At 40.1% G+C, this 12,485-nt stretch overlaps 2 protein-coding genes and 1 long non-coding RNA gene across 4 annotated transcripts in view; 2 read left to right on the plus strand and 1 right to left on the minus strand.

Annotated features, from left to right (window-relative positions):
* Positions 1–4,426, plus strand: part of CD99 (CD99 molecule (Xg blood group)) — a 50,550-nt gene extending 46,124 nt beyond the window's left edge. The window contains exon 10 of the mRNA XM_061627035.1: positions 1,218–4,426. Coding sequence (XP_061483019.1) covers positions 1,218–1,246 — 29 coding nt within the window. The 3' untranslated portion in view covers positions 1,247–4,426. The remainder of the gene's footprint in view (positions 1–1,217) is intronic.
* LOC133384986 (uncharacterized) overlaps positions 1–12,485 on the minus strand; it is a 47,046-nt gene that overhangs the window by 7,963 nt on the left and 26,598 nt on the right. The window lies entirely within an intron of this gene.
* Positions 8,564–12,485, plus strand: part of LOC133384983 (glycoprotein Xg-like) — a 35,951-nt gene continuing 32,029 nt past the window's right edge. Inside the window, exon 1 of the mRNA XM_061627034.1 lies at positions 8,564–8,845. Within this exon, the coding sequence (XP_061483018.1) occupies positions 8,788–8,845 (58 nt within the window). The 5' untranslated portion in view covers positions 8,564–8,787. The remainder of the gene's footprint in view (positions 8,846–12,485) is intronic.

Raw genomic sequence — 12,485 nt, forward strand, 5'->3', positions numbered from 1 at the left:
GACAGAACTGAAGTTGCATGAAAGGAAGCTGGAAGCAGGAAAGATTAACTTTGCTGATGGTGTTGTATGGAACAAAGCAGCTTCCTATAAAAGAGACCACAAGACAGCAATTTTTTCTTTTGTTTGTATTAATTACGATGAGAGGGTTGTTCTTTTCTCTGTCTCCAAAGTGCAGGGCTGTTAAAACCACTGAGAGGGCTTGCAGGCTTAGGATGACTGAGAGCTGATGTATTGCCTACCTGCAGAAAGTCTTTAAGCTTTAAACTGCAGTGGTGACAAAATGCTCTAGGTAATGGTTTGAAAACACCCCTTTTTCCTTAGTGGTTGATTCAGTGAAATGCTTCAAAAAATGATACAGTTGGGCTTAGAATGCAAAAACTATTCTGGACATACTCAAACATTAAAATTTTTGAGCAGGACTGTGCTCTCATCTAAATTTCTCTAGGGGCTACAATACACAGAAGCATGTGAAGGGGATGGCCCATTTCAATATGAAGAGAACGGGGCAGCCTTTTAATGTGGTTCTCCATGTGAGCATAAGACCATTTGTGCAAGTACTGAACTATAATGATGCAGTTAATCTAGGAAACTTGGGTTCAAATCTCACCTGAGCCATAAAGTTTACTAGGAGAATGGGCTAGTCACTATCTCTCTGTCTAATGTAACTCATAGGGTTGTTATGAAAATATCAGGCAGGGAGTGCCATGTATGTCTCCCTGAACTCCTTTGAGCAGGGATGGCTCTCCGGATATTACTGGACTACAGTTCTCATCCCTGACTATTGGCCATGCCTTTTGCAGTTGATGAGAGTTCAATAACATATGGAGGCCACAGATTCTACCATCCCTGACTTAGGAAGAAGGATGGGATAAAAATGTAGTTACTAAAATACTGAATTGAGCTGCAAGAGCTGAAGCAAGTTCCTGCACATTAACATTCTCTAAATACAATTTATATAACATCAACTTCAGACAGTCCACATCTATCTTTCTGACAGTTAGGGGAGAAAAAATGAGCAAAGGGATCTCAGTGAAGGGATTTTGGCCTGCTAGAAAGTAAGTTCCATTGAAAGTGGGGCTTTTGAGTAAACATGCTTAAGCTTGGGCTGTAAGGAGTTTTAACAACAACCTGTATACTTAGCCCCTCTTTTTGTTTATACCAGGAGAGAATCCATTAATACATTTCATTTTTAATCTGTTTCATTTTTTCCCTTTTAGTTCAACGCACACTTTTGCAGAAACAGTAGCAGCACTTAAGATGAAGAGAAGACCAGAAAACTGGACAGAGAATCTGCATATTTCCCTGAAAAACACGACACATTTCTTGCAGCAAAAAATGGAGTTGCAAAGTAGAATTAAAATAGTTCTGTTGAAATGACTTTTAAAAGGGAGAAGGATGTTTTAAGAAATCAAAATACTTGGGCCTGTGGTTTACCCTTTGAAGCTCAAAGTTGCATCCTGGCTGAATCCTGGCTTTAAAACAAACATATTTGTTGGAAACTATTGCTTTTGTCTGAAGTCTCATATTTAGCAATATGGCAAGAACCTTAGAAGGGAAATTATTTAATTTGGCTAGCTAAATGCCATTGGACAGGCTGTATATTGAGGGAGGCCCCTATGTATCGCATGGACCCCTGAAAGATGCAGTGCTTCTCTGCACATAGATGCACTTAGCACCATCTGCAAGACCCCTGTTGGGCCTCTCAGTTGTTGAGAATGGAGTGAATGTTTTCCCTTAGCACATTAGTGTACTGAAGTGCAGCACTTTCTCCCCCCAATAAGAATATATGGCAACCACTCACCTATACGAATAGAAGTTAAGCATAGCCTCCAGGCCTGTCCTTGGCATAGGGCTAAATTTCCTTGGTCCTACTGACCCCAGCTATTGAGAACCTGTATAACCTCATTCTGGCTTTTGCTTTTGGGCAACATTAGAATATGAGGAATAGGCTTTTATACATACATACATTTGCCTTCCAAGAAATAATGAAAATTTTAATTTCTGTTTAGGTTTTGAAGCAAATCTGATACTGTACCTTTGCCTTCCTCTAGAATACATACATAGAAGGTGGAGGTGCTAAATGCATATTGCCTTAATATTTATTCTCTCTCAGATAAGAGATCTAAGAAAAGTCCTATCTAGTACATGTTACACATGGGTCCTTTTGAATGCAAAACATTATATTGGGGAAAATGTAGATTTTTTTTGCAGTAAAGCTATGCATATGCATAAATATATTGTATATAACTCACCCAATCACTGTCTCTGAGCCAGAATTGTTTTATACAAGAATACCAAAATTAATTTAGCTAATGCAATTGCCATTTTAAACTCTGTGATAGATTGTGCCTCTTGATTGTGGGATTTATCTCTTTATTATTCACAAGTGCCCTTCCACCTCTTGTTTCATATTTCCAATAAATTGTGACTACTTAGCTATATCTTTCAATAAATAGCTTCCAGTAATAAGGTTTATTTGACCAATTGCAGATGCCTTAAGTAGTACACCTTGAAGTGCCATTAAGATAGTAGAAAGTAATTGATAGAACAATGTGAACTGAGCACTCTGTATTCCATTTAATGTGCAGAAAGGCCTTGTTAATGGCCACTGGAGCATAAAAAAATATTATTTTCATTAGATAGGATTTAATAATTCCTGCCTACATGCTTTCAGTTTCAAAATTGTGTTGAATTTTGGTACTAGTTGACAACAAAAAATGTAACCAGCTACATCATCAAATGTTAAATCCTGAGCATTATTTTTTGTTTCTTAGGCTGCTTTCACACTGCACTTTATTCCGTTATTCTGATGAAGTTTTACCTGGTAATTTGCTCATTATATTTGATATTTCACACTACATACAAGCTAGCTCTGGAATTCTAGTGGAATGTACTGCAAGCTCAGCATAAATTTCCACGATAAATGATACCAGAAATAATCCATTAGCAACGCTAGGAACCCAGAAAATCACGGAGTTTTTTGCTAGCTGTAGCCGCTCACGTGACAGGCATCCCAGCATGCAGTGCATTCCCACCCTTTAGTCACACAGGTTTGTTTTGCCTGACAAAAATTGTACCACTTTCTGGCATCAGCGCAGATAGCAGCACCATTTCCCAAACACACCCCTGTGTCGATACCACTAAAATAATTTTAAAAGTCAGATCCTAAAGGGAGAGGGCTTGCATGGTGATGGGATGAGATCTTAGACCTCCTACATAGAGGGGAACAGTGCACATGTGTATAATGGGTGAGGAATGAAAACAAGTGGTGTGAAAGACAGTTGCACGAAATGCCGGTATATCGGCTGAAAAAACTGCAGTTCCTTAATACAACAGGTACTGCATTGCGAAAGGAATTTTAGAAATTGGGACAGAAGCGCTACCTTTTTAATCTGTTGAACTAACGCAATCAGCCCCATGTGTGAAAGCAGCTTTAGATACTTTCTAACTAAGCATTGTGCCAATGTACAATTGAAGTATCGCATAGAATGTGATTTCCGTATGCATGGCCTTCTAGAGCAAAACGTTATTGGGTGGCACTTTCCTTTTTAAACTAGATGATAGTTAGCCACATGTGTGGTGCATAGGTCCTTAAATGGCATCCCTTTTATAGTACACAAGATGAATTTTTCATCACATTATAAACTGATTTAGACATCTGTTCTGCGACAAATGTGTGTCTTCGTTAATCCAATCAAAATGCAGTGTTCTTAAGCAAAAACTGTGTATAAATTAGGTGATACTAAATACAGTTTGCAAAGTGGTTATACTTTTTTAATAATCGTTTTGTAAACCATGGGCAATTTTAAACTTAATATTTGAATGCTGCTGATTTCTAAAGATATTTCCATGTCATTCCTGAGCAACAGAGTCTGAATGTGTGCCTAATACCCCAAATGTTCGCATATTTTCCTTGGAGTAAGGTGTTACAGAGTTCAATACAGCTTACTTCCCACTGAAGCATATATAGAATTGGCTGCACTCCCATACTGTATGTACTTGGAAGTAAACTATTAATCTCAATGGGGCTTCTGACTAGAGATGTATACAATGAGGCCATTAATCTCTAATGGAAAGCATTGTCTTAGTTCATCCCAATAGCATTTCATGTATATTATGCGATAAAACAACTTAAAATATACTGATAGCTTGGTATTGGATAACAAGCGGATGTGTTAAACTTTAACTAGAGCAGGAATGGGGAACCTGTGTCTCTCCAGATGTTGTTGGGCTCCAGCTCCCATCAGCCACAGCTAGTATGGCTGGCAGTCAGGGATGGTGGCAGTCATAGTCTAGCAACATCGTCAGGTTCCCTGTCCCCGATTTAGTGTTGTGGCTCTTTAGATTGTGAGAGCCTCCAAGGATTTGGTAATTGAGACATAATACTTGTGATTTCTGTTTTTTAATAAAATTAAATTAAAACTTTCTTGCTTGTTTGCATATTTTAAAGGGAGTAGTTCAACTCTAGACAAATAGTAACACAATTTTAGAAGATGATTTGGAATTGAAAATCTGAAAGTATAATCAGCAGCTTGTGAATGATGACTGATGACTGTTTTGTTTTGGTTTAAAATTAGGTGGCTGTTTGGTCTAGTTCAGCCTTTCCCAACTAGTGGGCCACCAGATGTTGTTGGACCACAACTCCCATCAGCCTCAGCCAGCATTGCCAATGTTCAGGAAAGATGGGAATTGTGGTCCAACATCTGGTGGCCCACTAGTTGGGAAAGGCTGGTCTAGTTTTAAAAGGATGCTAGTGAGCTAGGAATAGGCAATAGGACCTCAACAGAGTCCCCACTACAGGCTTATCCATCAGCTGCTGTTCTTCATGTAAACCAAGATGAAGAGATAGGGCTCCATCACCTCTTCTCAAGGTTGAATAGCAACAGACTTCTCTTTGGCAGTCTGGGCTGCTCACCTAATTTTATTGATATCCCACAATTCATCAATGGGAGTTTAAGGCATTGTTCATAGGTTCTCAGTCAGTCTCATCCAGAAACAGATTTGGCTTAGCTTCAGCAACATTGTAGCATCATGTGCCATCTGATCACACCCTGGGACTTCTATTTAAGTCACAGATGGGGATGCGCAGCTGAGGAAGTTACCGCCATTTTGCCCATATTTGAGTGAGCATCTGAGAGAAATAAGGTGAGAGCTCTGCCAAAGCCTCAGTTGTTTTTCTCACTGCAGTGACTGAGGAAGGAGGGAGTTAAAGAATCCATGGCCTGCCTCCTGCCTTTTGAGTGAGAGCCAAGTTAGGGACAGAGCCAGTGTTGCTTCTCCCTTGGTCTTTATTCACTTTATTTGTCCTGATATTAAAAAAGAAAGCAAGTTGCCAACCAGGGAAATGCATTTTTCACTATGAACATAAGCAGGGCTGTGCTTATGCTAATTAAAAAGTAAAATTTATTCCAAATCTGTAAACTCTGACAATCATAGAAAGTGATAATTACATTACTCATATACAAAATAAGCACAGCTCTTAGTAAATCTCAACATTGTGTTGGTCACTACCTGGACTTGAGGTATCAGTGTATACCTCACTTGAGACCAGGGTGGAGCACTCTCAATACCAGTAGCTATGCCTGGCTACTTTCTCTTTCTACCCCCACCCCACCCCCTTCTTTCAAGTTGGCTAATAGCCTCACAGGCAGAAGAGCCCCAGGAAGAGGAACTATCCATGAGCAGGGCCAGGGTTGATTCAGCACCAGCCTCCATTCTCTTCTCTCATCATATACACAAAGATGTGCCTGTGCCAAAAGAGGAATTATGGGATTCTGCTATATGTTTGAAGTCCTGAGTTGGGGTGGGGGAGGAATTCAATTCAGCTTGCATTTCAAGGCAAACCTACTAATCCATACTTTCTGAAACAATATGTGAACTGATACAAAGCCATCCTTTCACTTCTCTAAATTTTGCAGTGCTGTTCCAGCCAACTAGTGTGAACACAAATGCACGTACTGAGGTAAAGTGTGCGTAAAAACACATATATTAGTGAAAATAACACAAACATGCATTATGCTTTGCACAAATGTGTATATTAGGCAAAACTGCATACAAATGTGTATATTATGAGAAATTTGTACTAAAATGCTAATGAATCTATGAGGACTTGTTTTTAAAAATTGCAAACTGATGTGGAAATTTGTGAACTGAAGACTGAGAAAATAAGAAACCAAAACTGACAGATTTGCTGATTCCTAGTAATGAGCAATTCACTGGGACCAAGCTCTCTGATTTCTGGATATCCTGCTGGTTACCTTCAGCAGATGGGGGGAACCTTTGGCCCTCCAGATGTTGTTGAACTGCATTTCCCATCAGCCCCAGCCAGCATGGCCAATGGCTAGGAATGATGGGAGTTGTAGTTTAGTAACTAGAGGGCCAAAGGCACCTGATCTTCATTCTCTGATACCTCCCTAGTTTTATCTTTTCATGTGTCCACACATTTTCTAAACGATTAAAGCAAGAAGATGAGTTGGATATTTTTCATAAATGAAAGCTGAGGTTTTCAGAATATTGAATTCTGAGCTGAATCAAATATGTGCTTACTCTGAAATCATGAAATAACAATGCTTTCGTTGGTTTTGTTTTATGATCGTTTATTGGTATGCTCTTTCTGTTTTTTTCTAAGCCTCCATAAATGGCAGAGGAGAGAAGGCATGGTTATTTTAAATAACAATAGTAGAGTCAACACATGTGCTGTAATATAATAAAATTCCTTAAAGGTAAACTTTGTGTATAAACTATGTATACTTCCCGGCAGAATAGTCCATACCAAGGTAATATGTCCTAAACAGATGGAAGCACTAAGAGAGAGGTACAATTTAAAATGGTTGCCTGACAAAGCTTAAACACATTGGAAATACTCCCAAATGTTTCATGCAAAAGAGCCGAATGATGTGCTACAAGGGAAGGGGGCACCCCTCTCCCATGTCACCAGCCACACTAAACAGGGTCATCCCATAGAAATGGTAGCTTTGCTGTGCAGCTACTGAATCTGCCACCCTTCCTCCTTGTTACAGCAGATAATAGTGGTTAGAGTATTAGACTAGGGCAATGGAGAGACGTGAGTGCTAGATCTGACACAGACTTAAAAACATAATATGAGCCCTGCTGTATCAGGCCAAAGGCCTATTTATAGGTTGGTCGTGTGCCATCGTTACAGAGAACAGTCCACTCTTTGAATGAGAGCAGGAATTGTGAAGTTACCCATCAACAGCATCTGGACAACACAGTTACCATCTCTCTGCCTAGCCTACCTCACAGGGTAGTTGTGAGGATAAAATGAGGGGGGAGAAATATGTATGCCATCATTGAGTTCCTTGCAGGAAAAGCAGGATATATACAGCATATGTGTAATAAAATACACTGAGAATGAATATGGCTGGAGTCCCAGTGGCAGTATACTTAGCACTACTAATCTTTTAAAGAGGTCGGCATCACCTGAGGGCAAAAATCTGCCAACTCTATTAATGACTGCTTATATATGATCGCACTCTGATGAAATAACTCCCGGTGACAAACAGTTGGCTGCATAATGTACAACTTAAAACACTGTTTTGCAGCATACTAATTCAAAGTCTTTGTTGTTTTCTGTTTTAATAGACATATTGCAACTGAGATCTCTTATGCTCCACCTCGACCACTGAGATCCTCTGATAGGGCACTTCATGTGATTCCTGAGGTTTGGTCAGCTTTTACTAGGAGCCAAGTCTTTAGTGTAGGAGGGCCTGTCCTATGGAACTCCCTGCCAGTAGAAGTTTGGCAGAAATAATTCCTGCCTTCTTTTAGGCATTGCCTAAAAACAGTGTTACTCAGACAGGCCTTTGCACTGTGAATTTCTTTTTGCTATTTAGTATTTACTTATATTTTTATTGATGTTTTTATTGTTGTATTTTTTTATGGAGTAAACCACCTTGTATTTTTATGGAAGTGTAGTTTATAAATAAATAAGTTGGTAGTCAGAATGTGAGGAAAAGCCATTCTTTTTTTCATTTGAATTTTACAATCCGTAAGAAGCCTCATCAAGCATTTTAGTTAACTAATCTTCAGGGGGGAAACATTTTATTCATGGAGCTTTTCAAGTTCTTGTGTTGCAACACCTACAGATGCAAAGGACATGTTTTGACAGCTGTTAAAAGATAGACTATGTATAGTTTGGGCATTTGTTCCATCTGCTCTCTGTTTCAACCATTTTAATAACAGATGGGAAGCCCGAAAAGGTTATCCTTCTTGGCACTGGTGCTCAGTCTCTGAAAAGCAAAGATGTGAACAAAAGTTCTCCAGTGGTTTTACAGCAGAGCTCACTTCACAGACAATATCCCTCTGCTGGGGATTAGCATAATGCATACTTATGCCACACCCTGCTTGTCTGTGTCATCATATCACAATATGTAATTATATGGGAAGGGAGGTAAGTTGGGGACAGCATTAGTTCATGCTTTTTCACAGACTGTTAACGGCTGGGCCCTCCCCCTTTGCTTAACTTGCATGCCTCTTTCTCATAGGTGAATGTGTATGCAGCAGAGGTGTGCGGATGTGCGTGCATATATATGTGGGCGTTGTATAATACAGCTGCCAACTGTTTGTCTAGGATACTTTGTGACTGGATTTTGATGCCTTCAAACCTTTTCTACTGTGTGACATGGGTGTTTAGGACATCTACGAGATTGCAAGCTGTTTCGTGGTTGAATGGGAATATGTAGCTGAGGTGCTTGTACAAAACTAGAAGAGCTTTAACAACTTTACTTGGTCTGACTCCAGAAAAAAGACAAGGTGGATCACAAAACCATGGTGAAGTTGGTAGCTGCCCTTTTTTGCACAGGTTGTTTTCTGCTCACAGTTGCAGGTAAGAAGCTGTTGTGGCTCTGTTCATGTTTGGCACAGGGTGATCAATGAAGTGTTAAGTCCCATTATACTCACAATTTGTTAATGGTGTTTTACTTTCCATAGTTAATTTCTAAAACAAAAAGTTTCAGGGTCATTCTCCCTTAGGAGGCAACTTGGTAGCTTATATGGGGTGGTGGTTGTGGTAATGCTCCTAGATCCAGCAGGTAGTGGATTTGGCCAAGAGTGTCTCCTACCAACTTGTTGGTTTGCCAGCTATACCTGCTGCTGGGAGAGAAAACATTTTGCTCCATTTCTGCCTCAGTGAGCTCCATAATGGTTTACTCTAATTACATGAGACTACCCTTGGCAACTGTTCTGAAGTAGTAGCTAGTACATACAGTTTTAGAGTTTGCTCTAAAACATCTGTACTGGTAATCCGTTTATTATAGGCTAATACAAGGTTCAAAGACCTCTACAGTCTAAGTCCTGAGTGTCTCAGGGAGTATATTCTTATGTATGAAGCCACCAAGGTTGTAAGTTCTATTAACAAGAGCCTGCTCCAGGTTCTCTCCTTTAGGATGGTGAGGCAGTTGTGGCCATTCACCAGGAGCAGGACGTTTTCTCTGGTGGCCCCAGAGTTCTGGATTACTGTCTCTAAAAAGGTCTTGTGGTCTCCTTGAGCAGACAGCTGAAGATATTTTTATTCCACTGGGCATTGTGAGGATTAATGGCAATTTTCTTACATTTGCTTGTATGTAGTTTTCATTTTTGTTGTTTTAACAGTATCATAAAGATTTTTTTAAAATTGTATTTTTAAATCATAAGTGGCCTTGTGAACAGACTTCTCTTGAACAGCAGTCTGTAAATGCTGTTAAGTAAATAAAAGCTGAGAGATGGCACGTGCTAGAAATGACAATATCTGAACAATAAAATACAAATGAGTTAGAAGAAGCAGATTTTAAGAAGATGTGTTTTTCCTGGTATATATGTATACTTTCCTTTGCTTCCCAATAAGAAAAAATAAATATTTTATCAAACACATTTTTATCTCTACCCCTTTCTACACAAGAAATATTCAAATCTTTCTCATGGAGTTTTTATTCATAACTTCCAGTCACATTCTCAGTCACTTTTTTCTGCCTCTTTTCTCTCCCTCCTTTCACCTCTCTCCGCAGCTACTGGATCCTACTCATCACAAACTTCTTAAATACAGACTTATGGTTAACAGAATACAACACACATGCCTATGATAGTCTTAAGGATAAGAGCAAGGCCAGTCTGAGGCATTTTGCTATCTGCAGCAGAGCAGCAAATCCTCCCATCCCTCCAAAGTCATGGTGAATCTTACCCAAGGTGGGCCAGAGCTCTTCCTTCCATCCTTAGCAGTAAAACTATAACAATAATGCATTAAATAAGTAAAACTTTGCTGCCCTGACACCCAAAATCAGCTTCCTGGGGTAGCCACCTCATTCTGTTAGAAAATCTATTTAACAGAAGTGTGTTTGGCTGTAATTGCCAGCCATGGAAGCAGAAACAGCTCAGGCCATCTGCTCTAGCCTGCAATGAATTGATGCTCTCTACAATCTCTGAAATGCAAACGAAAATTTTGTCTGACTGAGAGGTAGGAGGGATGCAAGTTAAGTTACTTCTTCTGTGCTTAAAAAAGGTGTCTTTGTACAAATACAGCTGTAGTATCCATACAGCCCTATTATATGGCTTGCACACTCTTATCTAGTGTTTTATCTTTGTTTCTAGCATTACTGAACAAGTTAGCTTTCTTACTCAACTATTTTAATTCATCCATGTAAGTAATACTAATTCACAAAAGTGATTCCAGTTTTTCCAAAATGAATAATATCGTAAAACCAGTTTGCTGGGCAGGATTTGCAGTTTATCGCATAACCAGCCAGGGACTGACTGAAAGGATGACAGTGTTGTAGGGAAGAAGAAAGTGCATTTGAGTTTAGTGAAGAATGATAGTCTATGCCATCTCATTAAGTTTGGTATGTGGACTTTCTTGTTCTTGAAAATATTGTGCTGGGAGTTGCCTCTTTATATAAGTCAGTGAGACTTTGATGTTCACATGCAGGGGCAGCTCTGTATGTAGAATGCCATGTTTTTCATGGGATGTACTTCTTCCAATAGTTGTGATGCTAATTATACAGCCACGAGAGTGGCTGTATACTATAGCCAGTGGGACGTTTTCACATTCCGCAATGTTAAATTGAAGATACCTCCCCATGCCATTCTGATGCTTTTCATAAACTCATTTCAAAACAAAACCTTACCAAATGTATAGTCCTGAACTCAGAAGTGCTTGCTTAACAACCCTCTCAATTTCCATGGTGATACACAAAACAGTCAGAGAGAATCGAGAGTTCAAAGTCTAAAAAGAGAGGAAAAAATCCAGAGCCCTTTTGGACTTTTTTCTGTCAGAGTTCTCATAATCTGTTGAAATTCATTAAAAATGAGCCATGTTCGCAGAGTACCTAATACTGGCCTTGCTCCATACTCTGACCATGTTCTGCAGTTTAAAAGTTAAAAAAATGCCAGACTGAGTTTTAATTAATTTAAGAAATTTTGGCTCGAACTCAATTATAACGTTGGGCATGCTCAGTAAGAACTAACTGTCAGTGTTATAAAAGCCAGACTCACAGTTGCTTGGCTTGGCTAATCAGAGGGCCACACCCACACCAGACTTTGATTTCACGTGAGACAGTCATGGCTTCCTTCAAAGAATCCTGGGAAGTGTAGTTTGGGAAGGATGCTGAGAGGAGATTCCTATTCCAGAATGGAGCATCCAGTGGCCAGAATAGGGCATCTCCTAGCAACTCTCAGCACCCTTCACTAACTACACTTCCCAGGATTCTTTGAGAGAAGCCATGACTGTCCAAAGTGAAGTTAAGTCCTAGTGTTGATATGGCCAGGGATAGCTTTGCTTTAAATTTGTGTGGGAGGCTACATGTGCCTGCTGTAGATTAAAAAGATGGGGGAAATGCTGAAAAGCAATGATACTGTTCACAGTGTTTTCCTTTTGGAAAGGAAAGGGACTTTCCTTCTGCCTAGTGCCCACCCACATAATATCCTCCCCTCTCTGCCCCTCCCCCAGGTCAGTGTTGGACTATGACCTGGGAGACCAGGGTTTGAATCCCCACACAGCCATGAAGGTCACTGGGTGACCTTGGGCCTGACACTGCCTCTCAGCCTCAGAGGAAGGCAATGGTAAAACCACATCTGAATACAATTTACCATGAAAACCCTATTCAAAGGGTCATCATAAGACCAGTCGACTTGAAGGCAGTCCATTTCCATTTTCAAACATGAGTGTACAGAAATAAATCCCACTGAACTCAAAAAGTATACAAATGATCAAACCCACCCACCCTTCTCCTTCCTCCTATCACCTTCCTCTTGCCCCTTCCCTCCCCCTTCCTTTACCCCTCCCTCCCCATCCCCATCCAATATCCTCCTTCCACTCCCCCCTGCACCTCCCCTTCCTCCTCCCCATGGTCAGTTTTACCTATCTTAAGCATGATTGCATGGAAGTAAATACTACTGAACTCTATAAGAATGCAAATGATCAAACCTGCCCTTCCTCCCCCTTCTTTTGCCCCCCTCCAATACACTCCTTCCCTTTCCCCCCTCTCTCCTCCTCCCCC

The sequence above is a fragment of the Rhineura floridana genome, chromosome 5, assembly GCF_030035675.1.
Source record: "Rhineura floridana isolate rRhiFlo1 chromosome 5, rRhiFlo1.hap2, whole genome shotgun sequence".
NCBI lineage: Eukaryota > Metazoa > Chordata > Lepidosauria > Squamata > Rhineuridae > Rhineura > Rhineura floridana.